The sequence below is a fragment of the Bradysia coprophila genome (assembly GCF_014529535.1).
Source record: "Bradysia coprophila strain Holo2 chromosome IV unlocalized genomic scaffold, BU_Bcop_v1 contig_84, whole genome shotgun sequence".
Lineage (NCBI taxonomy): Eukaryota > Metazoa > Arthropoda > Insecta > Diptera > Sciaridae > Bradysia > Bradysia coprophila.
This window is the reverse complement of record NW_023503376.1, coordinates 3051623-3077570: the sequence shown is the minus strand read 5'-3', so window position 1 is coordinate 3077570 and position 25948 is coordinate 3051623. Positions and strand designations below refer to the sequence as shown.

The window sequence follows — 25948 nt, the reverse complement described above, 5'->3', positions numbered from 1 at the left end:
AATCTTCAGGTGATTTTTTTAACTTTGGAAACAAGCGGTCTCCGATTTTAATGAGTGATAGCTCGTTGGATTTGTCTTTCAATTCTAGGAAACACGTGTCTTTCACTTTTTCTTTAAAAAAATTGTTTTCTTTGAAAAGCGCTCAAAAGTGAAGACATGTCAGAGGGTACCGAAAACAGTTTTTCGTTAATAACTCAAGAAAAAATTATTTTAAATTGTTGTAATGTTGTACGATTGTCGGCCTTGAAAAGACCTACAGGTAGAGTATACGCACCGCTTGGTGCTAGTTGATCCACTAGAGCTATGACTAGAAATATAGTGAATGTTCGGAGAGTCCGCCTTCTCTGCAGCGTCGATGTACCACGGAACTGAGTATGGGGTGTTGTAGCTAGCCTCACCCACTATCATTGCACATATAAATGAATCCAGTACTTTTGGGCTGCAAGCCTACAGAAGTCTTGAAAAAAAAGTTGGTTCCAAAATGTAGATTTTTTCCTTCTGTCTGAGGGCCCAACTGCCAGAACAGCGTCTGGAACGGTTCTACGTGAGTAATTTTGTATCGTCTACTATTCCCTTACCGTATACGCTTCACTTTGACTCGAATATAGGTCGTTACAACATATCCAGTGTTAGTAATTCTTGTGAAAAATTATTAAATTTTTCTCGGAGGATTTTAGTCAAATAAAGTGTTAGCGTATAGCAAGTGACCTCAGGAGTCCGGAACAGTAATTAGTTTTTCAATTGGACCGATATTTGCTACGCGACAGGAGTTTGGAAAAACGATACGATCAAGTGGGAGCAAACGGTTTTCCAAACTCCTGTCACGTTCCAATTGAAAAACTAATTACTGTTCCGTAGTCCTGAGGTCAATTGCTATACGCTAACACTTTATTTGACTAACATCATCCGAGAAAACTTTAATGATTTTTCTCTTGATATTACTAATAGTGGATCTGATTTTCTATTGATAAGGTGAAAGAATAGTAGACAATAAAAAATGATTGAAGAAGTACCGTTCCAGATGCTCTTCTGGCAGTTGGGCCCTCAGAAAGAAGGAAAAAATCTACATTTTCACACCAACTTTTTTTCCAAGACTTCTGTAGGCTTGCAGCCCAAAAGTACTGGGTTCATTTATATGTGCAACGATAGTGGGTGAGGCCAGCTACAACACCCCATACTCAGTTTCGTGGTACATCGAAGCTGCAGAGAAGACGGACTCTCCGAACATTCACTATATTTCTAGTCATAACTCTAGTGGATCAACTAGCACCAACCGGTGCGTATACTCTACCTGTAGGTCTTTTCAAGGCCGACATTCGTACAACATTACAACCATTTAAAATAATTTTTTCTTGAGTTATTGCCGAAAAACTGTTTTCGGTACCCTCTGGCATGTCTTCCCTTTTGAGCGCTTTTCACAGAAAACAAATTTTTTTAAGAAAAAGTGAAAGATACGTGCTTCCTAGAATTGAAAGACGAATCCAACGAGCTATCACTCATTAAAGTCGGAGACCGCTTGTTTCCCAATCACCTGAAGATTTGGCGATATCACTCTTAACCATTTCCGTGTAGTGCTGTGAGTAAAATTTCAGTAAGGTCATCAATAATCGGCTAGGTAAGTCTTCTGCAAACAACTGTTTGAATTAAGACTGGTAATAATTAAAAAGTTGGACAAATAAGGACCAGCGAATCAGGCGATGGATAAAGTCGACATAGTATTATTCCTGCAAGTTCTGATATCCTTACCATTGGAGTAATTCAATTGTTTTTATCGGAAAAGAATTTTTTTTATTTGATTCCTCAATTTTACATAATTGTTTCTACTGTTAACACGGTTAACTCTAAGCCACAGGCTTCTTGCGGTGTGCATGTTCTTTGTGTTGACTCAGTTCCGATTTCGTAACAAATTTCGAGGCACACTCATTGCAAGCGATATTCTTAACACCGACATGCCTTTGGATGTGGGTGAACAGGTGATTTTTCTCGTAGAATTGAGCACCACAAATATCGCAACTGAATCGCTTGTCGCCGTTGTGCCAACGCTTATGTTTCTTAAAACTATCAGCCCGATCGAAACCACGACCACACTGGTCACAGACAAATCGATTGGCGCCAGTGTGCGTTCGGCTATGGATTTTGAGGCGAGACACCTTCGCGAATTTTTCTGGACATTCTTTGCAAACGAACTGCTTGTCACAAGTGTCCGAACGTCTGGGTGCTTTTTGCTTTTTCATGATTTTGTCGCCGCAATCTGCAGTAACTTTGGGATTTTGGTCAATATGACAGTCAACTGCCTCAAGGGCGTCTCCAGACTTGGTTTCAAATTTGTCGTGAAGGATTGGTTGACCGGGAGTTTTGCGTGATTCAACACTCGTTTGTACCTCGTCACTTATTGCAATTTCATTGTGAGTGAATGTCTCATCAACGTCCCTATCGTGACACGATGACTCTTCATATGGAATAAACTCGACTAGTGGTTTCCCATCGAACGCTTTCGAAGGGTCCATTCCGGAACAAGAAATCTCAACAAATTCTAATTTGCTGGACACAACGCTAGGTTCATGCTGAGGTGCAGGGTTCTTTATGGCTGTTTCAACTGAGATTTCAGGCGTTATTTTTGGCAAGGTTTCATGACTTCTCTTGTGCTGATTCAGTTGAGATCTACTGCTGAATTTCGAGTAACATTCGTCACAAGGAAACTGTCTCCCGACAAGCTGCTCGTTACATTTTTCGGCAACTTTCGACACAGTTGCCGCGTTCGATTTCTTTGCGTGAATTCTTTTGTGTTGATTCAGCAGATTTCTAGTGCCGAATCGTGAGCTACATTCATCACATGGGAATGGCTTCTCCCCTCGGTGTGTCAGTTTATGGGACTTGAGGTAGAACTTTCGGGTGAATCCCTTTTCGCATTCGTCACACTTAAACGGTCTGCTGCCCGAATGTTGCATTTTATGCGTTATTAAAACCGATTTATATGCAAACGTCATCGGGCATTCATCGCAGGCAAAATTGCGCTCGTTGGTGTGTGTCTTCCTGTGAGACAATGCGGCCGATTTGTACGAGAATGTCATTTCACATACATCACACGGAAAGGGCCGAGCACCGGTATGTTGGACTTTATGAGTTTTAACGGCAGATTTCTGCGAAAATCTCATTCCACATTCATCACATTCATATCGACGTTCACCTGGAAGAATGAATCATCGGGAAAAATTACAATTCAGAAACTTGACATACTATAACCGCAGTCGTACCGGTATGCGTCCGTTTGTGTTGTTGCAAGTATGTTCGTTGAGTGAATTTCATTGGACATGCATCACATGCGTAGGGCTTTGAGCCCGAATGTAAACGTTGGTGATTGCGCAGTGTACTTCTGTCGCTGAATTTTTTCCCACACTCGTCGCAGACGTACAATTTCTCACCGGCATGCATCCTGTGATGTCTTTCGAGCGAACATTTCGTCTTTAATTTGACGCCACACTCGTCGCACGTAAACTTTTTCTCGTCGGTGTGGCTCACTTTGTGCAATTTCAGGTTACCAGGCGTGCGAAATGATTTATCGCATTGATCGCAGGCGAATGGGTGATAATCGGAATGGATACGCATATGGACGGTGATGACTGATCGTTGGTTGAATGATTTTTTGCAGATGTCACAGGTGAACAGATTTTCACCTGGAGAAACGAATTGAATAATTTCTGAAATTGAGTAGCTATGAATACACGAACAGTTGTCTTACCGGTATGCAACCGTTTATGAATTTTGAGACCGTTACTGCCCTTAAATTTTGCTTCACAGAAGTCACATGTGAATGGTCCGGTTTCAGTGTGTCTCAATTGGTGCTTTTGAAGACCAAGTTTGGATCTAAACGTTTTCTCACATTTGTCACAATCCAAAGCAATTCCTGCCACAGGAGCCGAAGGTACAGTGGTTTCCGATGATGGAGTAGATTCGAATTCGCCTTCGGTCCTGCTGACAACATTTTCGCATTCTGTCTTGCAAGTGACTCTTGACGAGTCGACCATACAAAGTTCGTTGTCACAATTTTTGAGGGAGTCAGACGTACATTTATCGATGGTCACTTTAGCCTTTAGACCCCTGTCTTCCTGAATACCACCTTTGAAGTAAAAATATTTTTGTTAGTGGAACGATATAACACAACAGGTCCAACGGCGGCGTAGGTGCAAGGAGTCTCGTGCCATTAATTCCTCGCAATCACAATAACTTAAGACTTAGTATTTAACAGACTGGCTTAAGAAAAGTGAATTGGATCATCTTTTGACATTGTGTCGTCAGTGATGAATGTCAAATGACGATAGCATTTCAGGTGAATTCTAGTTTGAACGTTAATGACACACTCCATTTGTTGGAGCAATTAATCGTTTTTACCTACGAATATTTGATCCATTAAACTGGACGATGTCACATAAGTTGTTTGGTCGGCAGTTTGCACTTTTCCTTCATGTGTTTACTTTATGAACGTCAAGATTCTTTGACAGCAGTACAATTGAATGCGTCAAATTCCAGTGAACGCGAATAAAAATTTAACTTCTGTGAAGAGTACCAGTGGCGGGAAATTTAAATATTTGTGAAAGACTGAAGAAACAAGGTTTGGTCTCTCTTCTACTATACAAGCAACTAATATTTGTCAGCCGAATCAAATTGCTAAAAATGATAATCGCAAGTTCGAATCCATCCAATACGTCAACTTAACTGTTGTAACTCAATACTAAGTTTGAATTCACAGTCATTCCGTTTTGTCTCCGTGGTCCCTCTTCTACTATACTATACAAGCAACTAATATTTTCAGAGATTTGTCAGCCGAATCAAAGTGCTAAAAATGGTAATCGCAAGTTCGAATCCATCCAATACTTCAACTGTTGTAACTCAATACTAAGTTTGAAGTCACAGTCATTCCGTTTTTCTATTGTGTGAAATGTCAACTGTCACGTACACGGAGAAAAACGGAATGAAAACGGTCAGAGTCACCTTAACCAATGCAGTTTCAACAACATACTTGGGTTCCGTGAAGTTTATGATTCACTGATCGTTTGTGTTATCGACTCTGTCATCATCACCATCACCTTTATCATCATAAATCATGATGTTATGATTCAATGATCGTTTGTGTTATTGACTCTGTCATCATCACCATCACCTTTATCATCATAAATCATGATGTTATGATTCAATGATCGTTTGTGTTATCGACTCTGTCATCATCACCATCACCTTTATCATCATAAATCATGATGTTATGATTCAATGATCGTTTGTGTTATCGACTCTGTCATCATCACCATCACCTTTATCATCATAAATCATGATGTTATGATTCAATGATCGTTTGTGTTACCTTCAGTGTTCATTACTTTGGGAACACACGCCTTCTGTTGTTACAGATCATTATGACGGGGAAGTGTTTTGAGGGGGAAATTTGATTTAAACAAAGAACTTGAGAGAACTGTCAACTGCTTACCTAAAGGAATTTGTCCTTCATTTGACACTTGTTGCAAGTTCGAACAAAAGATTATTTCACTGTCATAACAGTCTATAACATATTTTCACCGCAACGACAATCATCATGAAATTTTGTATGAAAATCCGCAATATTATCTCATGCGCTTCGTGTACAGACAGTAAAAAGCGACCCGTAACGTCAAAAGAAGCAAAATTGACGTTTTCGTGTTAGTGGTGTGTGTGACATAATTTTTCAATGAATTTCGGGTCATAATTTCTCTAGGTAGTCTACCTTTATGAACTCGTGTACAGAACCTTGGTTTAAAGTTCAACGTCGTCATTTGCAAAGTTCTGTCAGAACCTTGGTCATTTGCACATTTTCAAATTGACTTGACTTTGACACGTTTGATTCATATTACCAAAAAATTTTGAAAAGAGGAGGGATACGTGACTCATCAATCACCCGCCTAACTCCTGGCTCTCCAGACATTTCGTGAGAATAAAACTTTCCAGATTAAATTTTTGCTTACTGATGTGTAAGTGACAGTTGCTCTTAGAAATGTTTGCTGGTAGGGTCTTTCCCTAGAAGGCTTGGCACCATTTGACCATTGGTGGGTTTATAACTGGAGGATCGGAAAAATCGAATGAAAAACTTTGGAGAAAAATATACTTTAGTCGAACAACCTACACTGTCCGGAATAACAATTTTATTACAATAATTCACGTTACACTTTGTCCTGTAAATACTTGACTACATTCGGCCAGATTTCATCCGACGTTTTACCGTGAAACTCAACCAGTCTACCTCCATTTTTGTAATATTCAACAAGTGGCTTCGTAACATTTTCATAAATCTCCAGCCTTTTCCGAACTGTTTCTGGTTTATCGTCGTCACGTTGTATCAACGCTTCGCCTGAAAATATGCAACAATCGACATTTTAGCATTTCAGTTGACGTCATGGCACTTCCGAGTCAATTGCTCACCAGTTTCGTCATCTTTGAATGGAACGTTCGGCGAATTGAATCCAATGTTGTACACACGACCACTCGGCAAGTGAATCCACCGATTTCTAACTCTATCAATGATTATATCATGAGGCACTACCAAATTCATCACGGAATCAACTTTTTCACATTCGGCCAACTTATTCGCCTGCTCAATGGTCCTTGGAAATCCATCGAGCAGCCACGATTTCTGGCCAATATTCGACACCTCGTCGAGAATACAGTCGATAACTAATTTGTCCGGAACCAATTGACCATTTTGCATATATTTGTTAGCCGTGACACCAAGAGCTGTTTGCTGTTGTATGTGTCGCCTTAATATATCTCCACACGAAAGGTGTTTTATGTTAAATTTCTTGATAATGCGGTCGGATATGGTGCCTGGCAAATATACATCGAGATCGTACAACGACAATTTACCGACAGAAAGCATTTACCTTTGCCGCTTCCCGGTGCACCCATTATTATAGCCTTCCACACCTTTGAGCTCATTTTCGAAAAAGTATGATAACAATGCGAGGTCAAAGTTCAAGTGTTAATGGGCGGATATTGTGGGACACGATTGATGGTAAATTCAATATTGTCTCGAAGGGATAAATCAACCTAAACTTTGTGCTTATCGTTTTTCACTTTAGGTCACTTCAGTTACGTGTTTAAGATAAAAACATAAAAATATAACAAGAGCTCGTCGGGCTCGTCTGTTTTTATTTACATTGTTTTATGCTAAATGTCAATGTCATTTTCCCTCCCCAGTGTCCCCAGTAAACACTAATGACATTGATGACATTCCCATTGTGTGAGTTCAATGCTGTACACTGTAAACGCTGTAAACGGACTCATAATCTCCATTTCCACTGTTTCTGTGCGACCTGTGCGACTAACTTTTCACGAAGAGGCAATAAGAAAATGTGGTAGACAAGGATATTGAAATATTGAAAGCAATTTGCATCTACCGGCGGTATAATTATCAGAGACGGATCGGCTGGCCTTCAGCGGACCGCTTTATCTATTTTATTTTTAGGTAAGTGAGCGATAAATAATGGTTTAACAGTTAAACAAATTTTCAATGTGAAATGGCGTCGGTTTGACAACCAAGAACATTCTGACGAATTTTTGTTTGGTAATAGTCGATAAAATTTGGAGAGGAAAAAGGAATTGAAAATTTAAAAAAAATGAAAATAATTGTGTTCGATTGTGCAACTGTGTGTGTTTTCGGATCCAATCGATGTTACTACTCCAGCAAATCAGTTTCAGTGACTTGAGCTGTTAAGTTATTTACATTTATTTATTCGTAAGTTCAGCCGGTAATGTCGTCAAAGGACAAAAATTAAAATGAAAGTGAAAAATATTTTTTAAACAAACATTCACATCGCATTAACTCAATTATGTTTAACGTGCTACAGACAATCTATCTTTTGACTTAAGACTGTTCCATACATTTTATCTTCATTCCGAGTTTTGTTATATTTCTATGGAAATGTCATTTTATTTGTGATGAGTTCTTAATATTGACTGTTTCCTTAACTGTGGAACAGATGTGCGTAAGTATTTTCCGTAAAAATATATTTTTCATTTTCAGTCATCTTTCGATTAAGTTACGTCGCGAAAATAGTGCAACAGATTTTACAGTCCAAGATATTAATCTTAGAAATACTGCCTTACCCTTATTGGTTAGCAGAGCCTTCAGAAAACCCACTGAGTATGATACGAATTAATAGTGGAGGTTCTTAGCGATTGCATAGTGCATTTTTTGACAAAGGTCTGAAAATTGGACTATCGGTAAATATGGTCATCCAGAGTCTAATGCGATATGGTGCCCAAAATTTTAGCCCCGCCCCTTCCCCTGCCATCGCTTTAAAGTTTTCGGTGCAGAGGTAGGTTTGATGAATTATTGTGCAGTCGCCATGACTCCTACCATAGCTATATATAGCTCAAATGAAAGAGGAAAGTCCAAAGTTTTTTTTTGGGAAGATACTGAGCCATTGGGAATGATGGAATTTCAGGAACCAGGAGTTTTCCCTTAAAGTCCCAGAGTTCTAGAATTGGGAAAATGCTGGACCATGTTCAGTTATGGAATTTTAGGAACTAGTACACTACCATTTCAATAATCCTAAAAGTATAGAGGGAAATCCAAAAAATGCTAGGAAGTCCTTTAAAACTTCCAGTTCTAGAATTTGGAGCGGAAATAAGAGGCCAGGACTATACTGGTCTGTAATTACTTTTTATTTAACTTGACAAATGTAGTTCTTTCGAAAAATCCTTGAAAAATCAAAAACCTGAGTCTCTTCCAACCCTGTTCCCGACTATATCCCATCAGGATGATAAGCTGGTATGTCAGAGGTTATTGAGGAATCATGAAATTTTACGTACTTTATGCTGGAGAACTTTTAAAAGTCCCAAATCCAGAACACATTCAACATTTACATTGAAAAGTCGTAAAATTCCAGAGTTCTGACTAGTGGAACCTCTGGATGAGGAAATATGGACATCATTTACAACAGAAACAACTTCCTACATCATAACAGCAAGTTTCCTAACAAAATTTTAAAAAAAATTTGGTGAAAATCTTGAAAATTATTATTTTTTCATTCCTAACATTATATGGTGGGAATGCGGAAAATAGGTTCCAGATCCGCCACCGTTAAAGATAGGAAAGACTGCCATAACTTATTTCGGTAGAGAATTTCATGGCGAACAAATCCTCGGAACATCATTTCCTTGTAAAAATCATATTTCACGAGTTATCTCACTTTGAAACTCAACTTTTTTCTGACATTTCGGAAAAGCTCGGAAAAGTCACATGAAAATGGAAAATTTGGAAAAGCAAAGCGTACCAAAAAAAACTTTGGACTTTCCTCTTTCATTTAAGCTATATATAGCTATGGTAGCTGTCATGGCAACTTCACAATAATTCGTCAAACCTACCTCTGCACCCAAAACTTTAAAGCGATACCAGGGGAAGGGGAGGGGCTAAAATTTTGGGCACCATATCGCATTAGACTCTGGATGACCATATTTACCGAGGGTCCAATTTTCAGACCTTTGTCAAAAAATGCACTATGCAATTGTGTTTTGTATGAAGTAGAACCTCTACTATAACATAAAATCTAACAACCAATAGACTGTTATTATCAGAGCGAGAGAACCGAAGACTAGTTAATTGTAACTTGCCTTGGGGTACTTGTCAAAATATTGCTTTCTCTTTCAACATGTTACGTTGAGATCGAGAGGACCGAAGACCAGTCTATTATAAGTTGGCTTGGGGTACTTGTCAAAATATTTCTTTCTCTTTCATCATAACACTCTATGTTGGCTCCAACATAGCGATGGTTATTGACAGTAGGCTTGGTTGTAAATATAACCAAGCCTACTGTCACTTTGTCTGTCGATACATCGGTCTGTTTTGGGTCTCTTAGGCGAAGTATGTAAACGCTGAAAGTGATGCAAATCCACAAAAAACACACATGACCCTACTTTGAGGTGAATTTATTGTACATCGATACGTACATCATGTTGCAATATATGTATCAGCATCCTAAGGAAACTCACCCCAAAACTACGGCACCGTAATTTTTGTGATCCGCTGGGGGTTTGCATTACCTTCATTACCTTTCTATACTTTGATTATAAGGGCATCGTAGTTTTCTATTGCTGAGAAAGACGTGCACTGAAAATCACATATAAAGGCTGAGTAGTATTTGGAGTTAAGTTGAGTTCACACTCATCCGTTATGTCTCCGTTTTACCTCCGTGACACTTCAAACAACAGGTTTAACATGTGCTAAATTGTTTGAAATGTCATGTGTCATGTACATTGTACACGGATGCAACACGGAGACAAAACGGATGACTATGAATTCAACTTTAGCACTGAATTTTGAAGGCGACTTCATACTTTAGGACTACACAGGCTATGACTACTATGCTATGCATATGCCATAAACACATCCATTAGTACCGACATCATGTACCACAAAGATTAGACTTCGACAGTCACAATCAATTCGAACGTATGACTCCAGTGCAGGGACTATTTTTGAGAAATTCTTTGAGAAATTTTGAGAAATTTGAGAAATTCTTGAGAAATTCTTTGAGAAATCTTTGAGAAATTTTTGAGAAATTTTTTATATTTTTGAGAAATTTGAGAATTTTGAGAAATTTGAGAAATTTTTGAGAAATTCTTTGAGAAATAATTGAGAAATAATTGAGAAATTTTGAGAAATTCGATTTCTCAAAATAGTCCCTGCTCCAGTGTCCGAAACAATCACTTTTCACAGAGGTATTCGAAACGTCATAGCACTGCTCCTAGCATTGACAGACGTCAAAAAGCCTCCAAATACTACACGCATTGGCATATTTTACACCAGGAAACCATGAATAGAAATGAAAAGCCTTTTCTGATACAATCAACCTCCAAATATTTTCTATCTTGATGCTTGGAGCAGTAGTATGGTAATACATGTCATACGGGTATGTCTTACGTTGTATATGATGATCTTGAACTTTGACATCTTTTTTAGGAATTTACTCTTTGATACAGTTCCAATGTCTGAGAGGGTCAATGGACCAAGATTTTTCCAACGGTATGATCTATGTCGTAAAGGTCGAAATATCCGTGGGATTTAATCTCGTTTTCAGCATCCAACAGTTCAAACTATTGTGATCCCTGCAAATTTACATATCTAAGAAAGTCTTCATAACCACGCCATAAGCTGAAGGTGGAGAAGGTGGACCGTGTTGTATCAACATACACCGAACGCTCTAAATTTCGGGTTGAATTAAATTCACAGTCGCAAGACCCGTTTCTCTTCAAACTATGAAGTCACCATGGAGTTACGAACGTGAAAAGGACCTCCATATGTTTCCACCTATGTGAAGAGTGACAACAAAATGATAATTATTGATGGCCCAGTATCGTGATACACCATACAGTTGGAAGAGGATTGGAATTGGAGACCATTCTATGTATAAACCGAAGAAGAAACTTCTTCAGAAATTGATAAAAATGTAAAACGAATGGATGTCGAACGAAGGATTTGCTTGCACTAAAGCCTGTGGCAATTTGTTTGGACAAGATTATAGGACGAACATCTAATGTAGACCGAATTCTAGTTGGTCGTGACGAAAAATAAAATAAATTCGGTCAGCACTACTGTGTCGCAGTCATTTTGTTCATTAAACAAAAACCCACAAATTTCTTAACATAAAAATGCTCCTAAAGCGTTCCCTCTATTTAGGTCCATAAGAATAACCGATTGAAGCCATGGACGACAACGCGCTTCTAAATCCTGCACTAGTTGCTAAATCAATTGGTTTCCATGGCCAACCATTGCAAAAAATCTGGGAAGGTGAACGTGGCGATGTTGACCTACTCAAAATTGGAGTCGTCAATCCCGATTACACGTCTTATCAAATGCGCCAAAAACATTTCACATTTCAAAATCGTGCCAAGCGTTTACGGCTTCATCAATTTATCGCTAAAAATGCAAATTTATTCTTTCGAACCAAGATTGATGACGATGTTCCACAGAAAGAACCGTCGGCCATTGATGGTAAGCTCACAACATTTTTTATTCTCGTTTCTCATGAACAGTTAAATCAGTTAAAACCGAAAGCGTTGGCCGGGACTCGCTCGAAATAATGTTCTTTTTTTTTAAATCGTTTTTAGGAGCTTGTACAACTATGCCGCCGTATGATTCATTCTTTTTCGAAAAAATGGACAAATCACAGCGATTGAAACACGTTTATTCGGTGAATTTCATTTCCATCAACTCTCCCCCACCGTCCACACGCTTCTTATGTACTCAATGCATGATTCCATTTTAGCTACTCCAAATTGGCGACGTTGTCTACGGTACCGTTCATAACAAGATCAATTCTGGAATGTTTGTTAAATTATTATGCACCGGTGAACCGACCGTACGTTTCCTGGGCGATTTAACTATTCGCGTAAGTCTGCCTGAATGAGTCGTAACAAGTCGCAAGCAGCCAAGTCATATTGTGTGTGTCTCTGTGACAATTTCAGGCTTTTCTACCGATGTGCGAAGCTATACCGGCCATTGATAGAAAGGGCACCCAACGATCGTACATCACAAACGACAATATTTGCTGTGAATTGATTGAAAAGAATGATGACTCCGAGAAATTGGTCATTTCGATGAGGGGTGCCTTTAATCCGAAAACGCAATTCGGTTTGGTTACCTATGACCATTTTCCCGAACTCTACAAGTAAGTTCACAATTGAAATCTAGTTCCTAGTCCCGTTAAAACAATCGACACGAAATTGCAAAAATAAAATTTCTGATATTTTTCGAGCCCAAAAATTGTTTCTTTTTCACGTGAAATTGCAGCACTCGCTTCGCTTTCAGTGGTTTATCGTAACTACAGATTTGTGGGGATTCGAAGGAATTTGCACTTTTTAGGTTGGCATTTTTGTTCGGACTATCAATGACAAGTTTAGAGCAGCTCGAGCAGCTCGAGCAGCTCAAGCAACTGCATGCATATTGAACAAGAGTTCTCCTATTCACGGATGCAAGATTCGAAAGTACTGGTTGCTACAAGATGAAACCTACATACGATGAATACCACAATACAGTGTCTAAAACTTGTAATCGAGTTGGACACTAAGATCAACTAAAAAAGGGAAATGCATGGAATACAAGCTCATGCAGCCGATGGAAGCAATATTGAAGTGTAACATGGACTTCATCAACTGAGTAACTGAATTGACTGACCCACAGACCCTATAGTTCGCAGACACAAGGAGCAGGAAATTATCAAAGATAAATCCGTTGACATGTGTGGTCTCACATCGAAATCCACAGAACATGCACAGCGCACTTAACGATCACTTGTGTTCTCCGCAAAATTAAAACCTTTTTTCATGTTCCCACCCCGGTCATAATGAAGATGTGTAGTGGCTTAGTCCTCGATATAGTGTCACTATGAATGTGAAGAATGAAAATTTTACGTTTACTGAACCGCGAAACCGTGTCCATTTCGTTACCGATTAATAACCCGCATCGAAAACCATTTACTATTGCAGGTCATCAACCGATTTGCAGCACGAAACGTATGAGAATATTCTTGAAGCGTCGCCAGGATTCAAAAATCCCAATTCCATTGACTGTTTGTTCGAAAAAGTTGGATTGAACGCATCGACGATATACACAAACATGAGCGGTTTGAATGGAAAATTTCCGGCCGAAGAATACGGAAGCGATTTACGTCAAGTACAAGCTAGTAAATGGGCGTTCAGGTAGGCAATTTGATTCCATTCCATTTCTATGAGCGACAACGTTTCAACGACATTAACTTAATTGCAGATCGGTCGCTGAAGGCATTGAACATTTCAAATTAGGCAGGCACACCGAGGCGTTCCAGTGTCTGAATAAGGCACTGAGCATTGACCCAAGAAATGTCGAAGGATTAGTGGCACGCGGTGCACTGTTCGCCAATTCCGGTTCGTTCAAGAAAGCCGTTGACGATTTTGACAATGCGCTGAAATTGAATCCGGGCCATGCGAACGCCCGGCGATACAAGGGCGAAACGTTGGTCGCATTGGGTCGAAGCTATGAAGAGGAAAATAAGATCGATGACGCAATGAAAGCGTACCAGAATTGCTTGACCATAATACCGAGACACGAAGAAGCTCAAAAATCGTTGGATTTTCTTAGGTCAAAGAAGGCGGTTGCTACGAACAGCAAACAATTGATCGAACCGAATGAACTCACTTTGCCAGGTAAATGGTTTTCCGTTTTAAACGTTTGTCCGTCAGTGCTCGATCATTGTACGTTCGATTCGATCGATAGTCAATAGGGCGTATCGAATTTTGCAAATTTTAAGGACCGCGATAGCCTGTGTGCGGAAAACGTATATCATCGAAAACTGTGTCCGGGCATGTGGTTGATGGATCCAATGGAGCCATGGAAGAAGTCCCCCCGGGCGACTTTAAGTTTCCGAATGTCATAATTCGGAAAGTTGAGAGTATTTTTGAAAACAATGTTCTAGCGGAATGTAGAGCTTTGAAAACTCTACAAAACTACCGAAGAAACCGATGGTCCAAAAGGTGTCACTGCCAAGATTGCCTAACATCGAAAATGTGACCTTTTGGTCTTTGACTTATATTTCCTGAGAGACAAATGATTTTGTTTAGCCTGTGGTATGAGATGGTAGAGGAGGTCGAGCACTACCAGTACACTAGGCATGTCCCGATCGGATATACTCTTGAAATCACTTTTATAACATTTGTGAATGGAATTTTTAAGAGTGGCCACGTCGCCCACGAAGCAAGTGCAGACACTGCAACCGGTACTGGTGAGTCGAGGACACCTTGGCCAGTAAGTATGCATAATATTCCATGACAGTAGCTGAACTCTTTCACAATTCGATGATCTACGTTTTCCGCACACAGGCTGTCGCGGTCCTTAAAATTTGCAAAATTCGATACGCCCTAATAGTCAATGTCGTTCAAGTGGACGCTTTGTTTCAATGACTCTCAATAACAAATCATTTTTCCAGCATTGAATTTGAAAATCGCCGAGCAAAATCGCGACGCATCGACGTCGAAAAAGGAGGCTGATCCACGTAGCAAGGATAAGAAAAATAAGAAAAAGAAATCGAAAAATCGCAAACGACGTAATTCGTCCAGCACATCCAGTAGTGACAGTAGCGATTCAAGCGAATCCAGTAGTGGTTCCGATTCCGATAGCAGCGATTCGACGTCCAGTACAGGTAAGAATTGAACATTCAAGTGCGCAAGAACAACGAATTTTTCATTGCAGCGTACCGAATTGTTATCCGTTCGGCCGTCAATTTACTATAAATTAGCTTTTAATAAGTTCGCTTTTCATTGAAATTAATATTTTCTCAAGGTTATGATCGTCTTGTTATGTATCGAGTGATCGGAAGATTTTTCTTTGGACAAATAATGATAAATAGCAAAAAAAGATAAAGAAAAATCCCTTCGTTCCACGCACACCCGTTGTCCATAGTGATTATGATCTAATAAATTGAAAAATAGAAAAGTGATCTTGTGAGAACAGCCATACGAGATATTAATTCACTTCACACATGAGATGAGAAATGTGATGGTTTGTTGAACCGGACTTTCCAATATTTGATCAACAATAATGCATTTCGGTTTGGAACGGTGCAGCAGGTTTTGTTTTTTGTCATTTTTATTATTTTCTTGTTGTAGTGTACACACATCATCTCAGGAAATGTTATGTGAGAAACAATTCAGAAAAATTCTATATTTGAATGGTGAAACATATTTGGCAATAGAATTGAAACGAAAGAGAAAATAATTGCAATGGCAATGTAATTGGATGTATATTGAAAGTAAAAATGCAATTGAAATCATAGGCATGTGTATCCTCGACATGCAATAAAATCTTCAGCCGAAAAAACCCACAAAAACCTCGACGAAACAATTTTTTTTTTTCTTTAAACATAAATTGATTTTAGGTTGTCTTCGATACAACGGATGTTAAACCATATTAAGTAATTGCGCAATGTGTACAGTAATTATGGCATATATAGCACCCTCGTATTACGCTAATATTTACGCTAAAAGTTAAAAAAAAATTGCACAAAAAATGTCTAAAAATGAAAAATTTTATGGAATGGACATGCTGTCCCAACAAGTCATCAGGTGTGGTTATTGTGAACGAACTAGCATTAAGTTTTTATAAGTTTTGGAACAAAAGAAAAATTAATTGAATAAGTTCATAGTGCGGTGTCGAATCTGAACATTTTGTTAAAGTTGACGAAATTTTGGGTTTTTGATTTACCCGGTAAATTGTTGTGTAAATTAGATCCACTTTTAAAGTGCTGCTAAGTATTAGATTTACAACTCCTTGATCCGCATAATCCTTGGTTTCCCAGTTCTTCGTAGCCACATATTTCTCGAGTTTTTTAAGGTTTAATTTTGATGACAGCACTGAAAAAGCGGTAAATTATGTAGATGTCATCCCTAGGGCAACATACACTAAATTTCCGACAGGGTCTAATGTTTGGAAACAGTTTCACAATTTCACTAAATGTTCCTAAAGTTTCTTAAATTTCTTCAAAATTCCTTAAATTTCACTAATTTGGCAAAAACATTTTCCCTCACCAAAGTTCTCTAAACACAAAATTTCACCAAATCTCCCGAAATTTCACCAAATTTCCCGAAATTTCACCAAATTTCCCGAAATTTCACCAAATTTCCCGAAATTTCACCAAATTTCCCGAAATTTCACCAAATTTCACCAAATTTTCCGAAATTTCACCAATTATCACGAAATTTTCCGAAATTTCACCAAATTTACCCAAATTTCACCAAATTTCCCGAAATTTCACAAAATTTCCCGGAATTACACTAAATTTCCCGAAATTTCACTAAATTTCTCGAAATTTCATCAAATTTTCCTAAGTTTCACCAAATTTCTCGAAATTTCATCAAATTTTCCTAAGTTTCACCAAATTTTCCTAAATTTCACCAAATTTCCCGAAATTTCACCAAATCTCCCGAAATTTCACCAAATCTCCCGAAATTTCACCAAATTTTCCGAAATTTCACCAAATTTCACCAAATTTCCCGAAACACCAAATTTCCCGAAATTTCACCAAATCTTCCGAAATTCCACCAAATTTTCCGAAATTTCACCAAATTTACCCAAATTTCACCAAATTTCCCAAAATTTCACCAAATATCCAGAAATTTCACCAAATATCCAGAAATTTCACCAAATATTCCGAAATTTCACGAAATATCCCGAAATTTCACCAAATTTTCCTAAATTTCATCAAATTTTCCTAAATTTCACCAAATTTCACTATATTCAGATTGTCGGAATCGCTCAATCAAAAGACAAATTTCACTATTTCCTCAAAAACATTTTCTAATATAAGGTCTTGATTTCCGGCAATACACATCCATTGTACCATCCATCGAACACGCACTCATTTCTGTATTCATTGAACTTAAGAGTGATATCGCGAAATCTTCGAACAGATTTGGGACAATGGGTCACGGATATTATTGAGTTGTATATCACTCGCTTCGTTGAACTGTTGCGAGTAAAACGTAGTACTACGTTTGATGAAATTTATTTTGTTGCAGACGATCAAGGTCATGAAGTAAGGGCCTGCCAAAAGAGCCCCAAAATCATTTTTTCACGATTAGTCGAGTAACACAATTTTGGGAAAAAAACCTCAAAAAAGCGAAAAACAAACGAAAGAAAGCGATAAATTTTCGTCGATTTGGGTTGGACTTCCACTAAAGTCGCTCCAACCCTCTGCAGTGAAACTTATCCAAGGATGTTTTTCCATAGCATGGTACTACTGAGACAAGGCTACCTTGCCATACATATCATGTCATGGACTTGTGTCACTGCAGGCGGTCAGGGACTCGGGAAAATCACCTATTTTTTCACCCAAAATCATTGATATTACCAACAGGTGAACGTGGACCTGGTGGTGTGTATACTCAAAATGATCGTCTCTTCAAGGCCTTCAAACGTAGCTAAAAAAGTTTTTTCTCAAAATTGTTTCCCTCGATTAATCGCAAGAAAATGATTTTGGGGCTCTTTTGGCAGACCCTTACTTCATGACCTCGATCGTCTGCAACAAAATAAATTTCAGCAAACATAATACTACGTTTTACTCGCAATAGTTCAACGAAGCGAGTGAGATATAACTCAATAATATCCGTGACCCATTATCCCAAAATGTCTGATTTTGTTTGATGTTTTGGCGGTATCACTCTTAATTTGGAGGATGGTGACCGGAAGAAGTGTTTTTGAAGTAAAAAAAGATTGTCTAACTGCACCGACCATTTTTGATTCAAGATACAAGATCTCGAAGATCTGTCAACTCGATAATAACCCTTGTTCACGGAGAGTTTAGTTTAGTCTCGTGATAAATATTCTTCGGAGGCGGGACCATTCAGTAGTCAAACTCCATCACATCGTGGAGATTTCTACGAAATTTCTACTTTGTTGCTTGAACGATGCAACCCTTAACGGAATTTCGCATTTTTCACATTACAAATTTTGTCTAGACTTTTCACCGCGACTTCCTATATCAGAATGAACAGAGAACTGAAATAGCACTTTAACTCCAGTATTGTGGACGCATATTGTAACACCACGATTTACCGGTTTGTTCAAAATCAAAACCGATTTTTTTTACCTTTCGACATTTTAACATTTTTTGAATTGAAAGAAAAGAAAACTTGAACCTGAGCCAATTATATGTCTTTGATAGAAAATCGCTAATTCTCGGAAACGTTTTTCCATTACTGAAATTTCAGATTCAGAAAAATCGAAGAAAAAGGGACGCTCTCGCAAAGATAAGCGATTGAAGTCATTGTCACCGTTGAGTAAGCGCATGGCTTTGATGCCCAATCCGACTGTTGACGTACCACCGCAAACCATGCGTAATTTTAATGACCCATTCGTTGGATCGGCAGTCTCTGAATCGGACGAGTATGAAGCCAGGGTACGAATTGTTCATTTGATTTTGTTTTTCTTTGATTAAAGAACTGAGCTAACACTACAAAATGTACGCAGGTTCGCAAGTTTCTGGAGTTGACACGTGACGAGGAAAACTTTGAGGAAAAAGTCAGGAAATGTGTTGAAGAGACAAACAAATACTGCAAAGAACGGAAATTGGGTGATGAAAAATCGAAGAAACGGGAGAAAAAGAAAAGCCGTAAGATGAAAAAGGACAGCAAGAAGAAGAAGAAGGAGAAGAAGTCAAAGTCGCAGAAACGATCGAAGGATGACATTGACAATTTGGATAAAATTGAATTGCGGGAAGCTTTGAAGTGAGTGTTACTGAGGGACATGTTTACCGATCAACTGTTCTAAATCATTTTTTTTTGCAGAATCATTACCGCCAGTCTGCCTGGTTTCGACATTGATTCGATTAAAGCCAGCAACAAGTTGGAAGTCATCGAGAAATCCCTGTCTGCAATCAAGGAGAGGTAATTTCCAAATCAAAAGTTTAGTCGGCAAACCGTAAAGACAAAGACATTTTCTGTTTGCAGCAACAAATTGCCGAAGCCCAGTAATTACGTGGAAAAGGAAGAAGGGAACAAATGGTCCATGATGTTTGCCAAGGATGACAAGTAAATTGCGGTAGAACTAAACGATAGGCAGACTCATAAACATGAGAATTATTTCTTCCACAGGAAAGTCAATGTTGCGGCGACTGCTGTTGCAACAACATCCAAAGACATTCCCAAACAACCTGCATTTGGCATGGACGAAGATTCTGAATCGGAACTGCAAAATCGATATGGTCAAGCATTTACAGGCAATCAGACGACTCAAGATAAAGCTCGCCCATCGACAATCTCGACTCAACCACCGGTTTCAACATTACCTCGTCCGAAGTATACTGAGCCGCCGCCTCAGATCCCGAAACCACCGACACGACAAGCTGTCCTCGATAAGTTTGGCAATTTCCGGTTACCATCATCGGAGAAACCACCTGAGCCAGTTATTGTGCCACGTCGTTCCCGTTCGAGTCGAAGTCGCTCTCGTTCACGTCGTCGCTATAGTGGCAGCCGTTCACGGTACAACTGCTTGCATAATGATTTTTGTAGATTTGTTCTCATTGAAGTATCCATTAAAGGTCCCGATCGTATCGTAGAAGTCGTTCGCGCTCATATAGAAGCCGAAGTGGTGGTTCTCGAAGCCGATCCAGATCATTTTCCAGATCACGGTCACGTTCAGGAAGCATGGATCGTCGACGGGACAGAAGACCAAGAGGAGGCCGAGGCGGTTACGATCGTGGAACGTATTACAAACCCCGATTTGGATTCGGTAGTAGCAGAAGCCGTGGTCGTGGAGGATACAGAGACTTCCGAGATTATCGTGATCGTGACTATCGCGGTCGTGGTAGGGACAGAAGATGGTTGGGCAATGGTGGTGGAGGTGGTGGTGGTTCCAGTCGTGGCCGTTTCCGTGATCGAAGTCGTGAACGAAGGCGCTCGAGAAGCCGTTCTTATGACAGTGTCGATCGTAAACGCAGTCCGAATGATCGTAACAGGAGTCCCAACGACAATGAGAAAAGCAGAAGCGACCGGAAAAATTCCCCATCAGCAAGTGGTAATGCCCAGGAAAATTGGGACAAAGGTGCTGAAGCGAATGCACCACAGGATGCACGTGGTACTGGAAAGGATGAGAGTCTGGAGGAAATTGAGAAGATAATCGAGAAAGGCAGAAAAGAGAAAAAGGAGGACATGATCGAACGTAACAAAGATTTGGTCAAAAAGACAACAACTTGGTAGTCGATGTCGTAAGTGTAAGCATTTCATTTTGAGCTTTCCATGTGAAACACGGATACACTGAATAAACATTTCAAATTTATTGGAAACATTCGCTTAGTCGACAATGTTGTTTATTAGCTCGAAAATTCCCATTTTAAACTTTCGTTTCTGTGCTGGTGTCATCTGCCGAATGTCTGGCAGCAAACTTTTGAAGAAATTGAGATCGGCTGAATCATCAATTTCTGTGACGGCTGTGGCTGTTGCATCCGGCTTAGTTTTCAGTTTCTTCTCTACGGACGCAGCTACGTTATCTGGATTATCACCTTCTGGTCGAGACTCTTGTTCTACGGCTGCTGCCGATCTTTTAACCGGAGCATTAGGCGTAGAGCTAATCGGTGGCACGAAAACGAATCTGGTCGTCGGATTAGGACTGCTCGCCATCATGGTTTGAATGGTCAACGCAGGCGGTTCAGGTTCCGATGATTTTTCGTCATCGTATTCATCTATTTCGATTTTTTGTACTTGTATTGGTGCATTGGTGTTTTCTTCCGTCACTATGACGTTATCTCGTTGCCTCGACTTGGTGTACGGAAGTACGAACTTCATATGCTCTGCCAAGTAATACGGTTTGTAGTTAGTGTTTCCCGTGGCGATCTGTTGTTTGCTGTTCTTTAAGTGTCTTGTCAAACATGCTCTCAGATTGCGCCAGCGCTCCTTGCAGTGTGGAACTGAAAGAACAGGAAACGTAACGATTTTAGACACAATTTCGGATCAAAATAATTATTTTTCGTGAAACGGGTGGGAGCTCTCGAGCAGATTGGAGCAATCGACACTATAGTGGGACGAGATCGTCGTAAACATTTCAGGTCCTATTCAATATTGGGTTTGATAAGCAGCCCTATTGCATATTTCTCAGTCAGCTTACTTCGTAGAGTATTTGCGTGAACATTATCGAGAGAGGAGCGAAAGTAAACTCTGTTGAAGTTCAACTATTTACGTGGTTGTGACATGTATTGTCTTTGTGAGAAGATTTAGGTCGTATTTGCAGGGCCAATGACGTCACAAAGGAAGAGCTTTATAAGGTCATGTTCATTGTAGGTATTTTAGACCGATAACGTGACGACGGAGCTTAAGGCAACGGGAATTTTATGTTTGCTTCATGTTTCTGTTCATTTTGATTTGGTCTTTGATTTCTTTTTATGACTTCCGTTTGACTCGCCATCAGGCTCGGATGGCCATGGTGTGAATTCGGGCGATTAGCGGAGGGATTTTTAGCTTTTTATATGAAAATTTTGTAATTTTTTGATCTTTTAGAAATGAGTTGTATGTAGCCTCTGAGGGCTTTTTTCGAGCCAGTCTGGCCTTTCGATCCAGTCTGGCCTTTCGAGCCAGTCTGGCCTTTCGATCCAGTCTGGCCTTTCGAGCCAGTCTGGCCTTTCGAGCCAGTCTGGCCTTTCGAGCCAGTCTGGCCTTTCGAGCCAGTCTGGCCTTTCGAGCCAGTCTGGCCTTTCGAGCCAGTCTGGCCTTTCGAGCCAGTCTGGCCTTTCGAGCCAGTCTGGCCTTTCGAGCCAGTCTGGCCTTTCGAGCCAGTCTGGCCTTTCGAGCCAGTCTGGCCTTTCGAGCCAGTCTGGCCTTTCGAGCCAGTCTGGCCTTGATCGACATCCTCCAAAGAGTTTAAACAATTCTTTGACATCATCTGTCAGTTGAAGACAGGCTAAACGAGAGAAATGTACTTTGATTGGAAGGTCTGTTGTAAAGACTTGTCAGACACACATGCACAACAGACGTCTTCATGTCACAATTAAATCTTCGTTTCACCACCACTCTACGATGTAAGCTGATTGAGATGTGCACTAGCGCCATCATCTTAGCTTTGAGCTTAAGAACGGAAATGCCACAGAATGCTTTAGTTGGGGTAACAAGTGTATATCGAAAAGGAATACACTTCTAGCGCCTTATGAGATGCTTATACCTTATAATGTACGTAGACTGTATGTCTATAGTCATATGAGATATTGTATAAAAGTTATGCTAGTAGACCCATATCAATCACTCCTTCCACCACTGATAATTAGACCATTACTACGAAGCGTATTTCGAGTCACTCTATCCGACAATATTGCCATTTTGTTATCAACACAAATAAAACCCCCACGAACGCAACCGATTTAACATCATTTCTCACCTACTTAACATTCAGGCTAGTTTCTAGACATTTATTCACTTGTTGGATCAATGATTGAACATGAAAATGTTGTGTTGTTGTTGTTGGGTAAACTATTTTCATCTAACATTCTTATCGACTTGCTGCGCTATTTACGACAGTTGGTTTCGTTTATATGCATTTGCTTTCTGATGTTTTGTGGTTTAAGATGAAAAGTCTTACAATGGCTCAATGGTTGTTTTCAGAACGACCAATGGAACAATAACCAGACTTAATAGGAAAAATCAACAAAACAACACGATTGGTTGCCATTAAGTGTATGCGCTCGAAATGACACAACGACAACACACAACCATGTTACATTATAATCGAAAAACTAATCATGTGACACAAACGAAAGCAATTATATACGGTGGAGAGGTAAATAAGAGTAGGTACTGCAATTCTCAATTGAAAATGTAAACACAATATGAAACTCACCATTTTCGTTCAATTCCGATGCAATTTGTTCCCAAGCTAAAGTTTCAAAATTAAATCAGAATTAATAGATTTTCGTTTTCAGTTTAGATGGAATTTTAGAGCGTTACCTTTTTCATGTTCGTCTTTATTTCGATATTCGGGTAATGTCTTATCGTATAGACAGCGCTAAAACAACAAAAATAATTCAAAGAATATCGTTGAGAAAGATGCGAAACTAACTTGTTCCGTAAGTATAATCATTGTCACTTGTCTACTGTTCGACCGATAATATGATACTCAAACGACCGTAAATGTTTCAAAATAGCAACATACTCAAGCAGAAAAACAAACAAAATGAAAATGAAAACGGACGAACTTACCTTCTTCTTAATTATTTTCACGAAATTGATATTGAATGCATGATCGTCTCTGGAGTTCGTACCCTGCATTTTAGTTCTGTTAATCGAGCTTACTCGCGTTAGTTTTTTTTATCACTTTAAATGTTGGCTTTAAATTGTGTAGCACACGAAAAATCTGCCTTCGAACTGTTGTATGTTGTAAGATTCGTTCGTGTACTGTGTTGCCATGTCTCGTTTCACGTCGCAGCTGCTATGCTCTTGTAATTTTATACATTTCGTTTCTTCGTGTCGTTCGCAACAACGTGTTGTGTGTGTGTTGTGTTGTTTGCAGTATGCTATGAGTGTGTTTGTAACGGACGATATAAATAATGTTCGTGGATGATTCAGTGTATGACTATGTTTTGGACTGTTATAGTCCTGGGTATAAGAATTATGATGTTGGATTGAAATATTTGTTTTGATGAGAACGGGGACCCTTAGGTACATGTGAGAAGAAAGATGAAGAAAATGCAACGACAAAGTATACTATGGATATAGGGCGTATCGAATTTTGAGAATTTTAAGGGTCGCGAAAACTAAGTCCAGGCATATGGTTGATGGATCCGAAGGTGCCCGGGAAGAAGTCCCACCGGACGACTTTAACTTTCAAATGGTCATAACTCGGAAAGTTAAGAGTATTTTTGAGAACAATGTTCTAGCAGGATGTAGAGCGTTAAAAACTCTACAAAACTGCCAATGAAACCGATGGTCCAAAAGGTGTGTCTGTCGAGGTTTTCTAACATCGAAAGTTCGACATTTTCGTTTTTGACTTTTATTTCCTGAGAGACAAATTATTAAGTTTAGCTTTTGGCATGAGGTTGTAGAGGAGGTCGAGTACTACCAGTACACTAGGCATTGTCCCGGTCGGCGATCCATCCGAAACCACTTTTTCAACATTAATGAATGAACTTTTTAAGTGTACCCACGTCGCCCACGAAGCCAGTGCAGACACTGTAACCGGTGTTGCTGAGTCGAGGTAACCTTGGCCAGTAAGTGCACATAATATTCCATAACAGTAGCTGAACTCTTTTACAAAATATTTAAGAATTCGGTGTAGCACATTTTGTACTACAAAATCTGAGAAAGTGAAATTTGTGAGAAAAACAACAAATAATCGTTTTAATTAGTTATTTGACCCACGAACAGTAGTAAGAAGTCGATCTCGTTGCAAATACACATTTTTCGATATTTTTACAAAAGGTTGAACTTCGTGGTATACCGTGTCAATATAATGTGCTACATCGAGATCCCAAATATTTTGTAAAAGAGTTCAGCTACTGTTATGGAATATTATGTGCACTTACTGGCCAAGGTTACCTCGACTCAGCAACACCGGTTACATTGTCTGCAATGGCTTCGTGGGCGACGTGGGTACACTTAAAAAGTTCATTCATTAATGTTGAAAAAGTGGTTTCGGATGGATCGCCGACCGGGACAATGCCTAGTGTACTGGTAGTACTCGACCTCCTCTACAACCTCATGCCAAAAGCTAAACTTAATAATTTGTCTCTCAGGAAATAAAAGTCAAAAACGAAAATGTCGAACTTTCGATGTGAGAAAACCTCGACAGACACACCTTTTGGACCATCGGTTTCTTTGGCAGTTTTGTAGAGTTTTTAACGCTCTACATCCTGCTAGAACATTGTTTTCAAAAATACTCTCAACTTTTCGAGTTATGACCATTTGAAAGTTAAAGTCGTCCGGGGGGACTTCTTCCCGGGCACCTTCGGATCCATCAACCATATGCCTGGAATTAGTTTCCAATGATCTACGTTTTCCGCACACAGGCTATCGCGGCCCTTAAAATTCTAAAAATTCGACACGCCCTACTACGGAAGTTCAGCTGTTAGGACCTTTGACACAGTACCCATAACAATTTCTTTTCTTCGTATTTGGGTAAACTTCCATCGAATTCGAAATTCATGGAGGTCGATAAATGTAACCCTCGGATAAGCTTAGGGCTTGGAACAGATCAGATCAATCTGAATTTTTTTCAGATTAATCTGAAATTTACCCGATCTGTATCTGATCTGAAAATTTTGATCTGATCTGATTCTGATCTGAATGATCTGAAGCGATCTGAAGTCCCAAGAATAAAATTTGAAATTCCAAAACTTGCTACTATTATAGCAATATTTTTGATTTTATTAGTTCCCCTGCACTCGCGATCCGAAAATTTCCAGATTCAAAATTTCAGTTT

General features: G+C 39.3%; 4 protein-coding genes across 5 annotated transcripts; 1 reads left to right on the top strand and 3 right to left on the bottom strand.

Moving 5' to 3' along the window:
- Positions 1–1754: 1754 nt before the first annotated feature.
- Positions 1755–4494, bottom strand: LOC119072821 (zinc finger protein 665-like). Its single transcript, XM_037178122.1, has 4 exons — positions 4390–4494; positions 3740–4117; positions 3255–3674; positions 1755–3187 (listed from the first exon to the last, which is right to left on the bottom strand). The coding sequence occupies exons 1-4, from the start codon at positions 4406–4408 to the stop codon at positions 1842–1844; spliced, it is 2163 nt and encodes a 720-aa protein (XP_037034017.1). The 5' UTR covers positions 4409–4494; the 3' UTR covers positions 1755–1841.
- A 1633-nt stretch (positions 4495–6127) lies between these two features.
- Positions 6128–7205, bottom strand: LOC119072824 (GTP:AMP phosphotransferase AK3, mitochondrial). Its single transcript, XM_037178126.1, has 3 exons — positions 6903–7205; positions 6445–6846; positions 6128–6373 (listed from the first exon to the last, which is right to left on the bottom strand). Exons 1-3 carry the CDS (start codon positions 6955–6957, stop codon positions 6186–6188), a joined length of 645 nt encoding a protein of 214 aa, XP_037034021.1. The 5' UTR covers positions 6958–7205; the 3' UTR covers positions 6128–6185.
- A 114-nt stretch (positions 7206–7319) lies between these two features.
- Positions 7320–20844, top strand: LOC119072819 (tetratricopeptide repeat protein 14 homolog). Of its 2 annotated transcripts, none has more exons than XM_037178120.1 (14): positions 7320–7486; positions 11702–12016; positions 12133–12215; positions 12291–12413; positions 12490–12692; positions 13510–13722; positions 13790–14205; positions 14985–15197; positions 18763–18950; positions 19022–19278; positions 19339–19437; positions 19501–19581; positions 19645–20031; positions 20091–20844. In XM_037178120.1, exons 2-14 carry the CDS (start codon positions 11728–11730, stop codon positions 20746–20748), a joined length of 3210 nt encoding a protein of 1069 aa, XP_037034015.1. In that variant the 5' UTR covers positions 7320–7486; positions 11702–11727; the 3' UTR covers positions 20749–20844. The 2 variants fall into 2 exon arrangements, with proteins under 2 accessions (XP_037034015.1, XP_037034016.1); XM_037178121.1 differs by having other exon boundaries at positions 19628–20031; positions 20091–20834.
- LOC119072823 lies at positions 20807–24046 on the bottom strand. The gene is made up of 4 exons (XM_037178125.1): positions 23731–24046; positions 23479–23536; positions 23372–23407; positions 20807–21455 (listed from the first exon to the last, which is right to left on the bottom strand). The coding sequence occupies exons 1-4, from the start codon at positions 23797–23799 to the stop codon at positions 20842–20844; spliced, it is 777 nt and encodes a 258-aa protein (XP_037034020.1). The 5' UTR covers positions 23800–24046; the 3' UTR covers positions 20807–20841.
- Positions 24047–25948: the final 1902 nt, after the last annotated feature.

Excerpts from the sequence above, each read along its gene's own strand:
- LOC119072821 (XM_037178122.1), bottom strand. Across the intron at positions 3,675-3,739 it reads TCATAAACGGTTGCATACCG|GTGAAAATCTGTTCACCTGT; the intron begins GTAAGACAACTG and ends TCGTTTCTCCAG. Across the intron at positions 3,188-3,254 it reads ACACAAACGGACGCATACCG|GTGAACGTCGATATGAATGT; the intron begins GTACGACTGCGG and ends TCATTCTTCCAG.
- LOC119072824 (XM_037178126.1), bottom strand. The coding sequence starts at position 6,957 with ATGAGCTCAAAGGTGTGGAAGGCTATAATAATGGGTGCACCGGGAAGC. Across the intron at positions 6,847-6,902 it reads TGCACCGGGAAGCGGCAAAG|GCACCATATCCGACCGCATT; the intron begins GTAAATGCTTTC and ends TATATTTGCCAG. Across the intron at positions 6,374-6,444 it reads ATTCAAAGATGACGAAACTG|GCGAAGCGTTGATACAACGT; the intron begins GTGAGCAATTGA and ends GCATATTTTCAG.
- LOC119072819 (XM_037178120.1), top strand. The coding sequence starts at position 11,728 with ATGGACGACAACGCGCTTCTAAATCCTGCACTAGTTGCTAAATCAATT. Across the intron at positions 14,206-14,984 it reads GAATGAACTCACTTTGCCAG|CATTGAATTTGAAAATCGCC; the intron begins GTAAATGGTTTT and ends TCATTTTTCCAG. Across the intron at positions 19,438-19,500 it reads CTGTCTGCAATCAAGGAGAG|CAACAAATTGCCGAAGCCCA; the intron begins GTAATTTCCAAA and ends TTCTGTTTGCAG.
- LOC119072823 (XM_037178125.1), bottom strand. The coding sequence starts at position 23,799 with ATGCAGGGTACGAACTCCAGAGACGATCATGCATTCAATATCAATTTC. Across the intron at positions 23,537-23,730 it reads TGAAAATAATTAAGAAGAAG|CGCTGTCTATACGATAAGAC; the intron begins GTAAGTTCGTCC and ends TTGTTGTTTTAG. Across the intron at positions 23,408-23,478 it reads TAAAGACGAACATGAAAAAG|CTTGGGAACAAATTGCATCG; the intron begins GTAACGCTCTAA and ends TTGAAACTTTAG.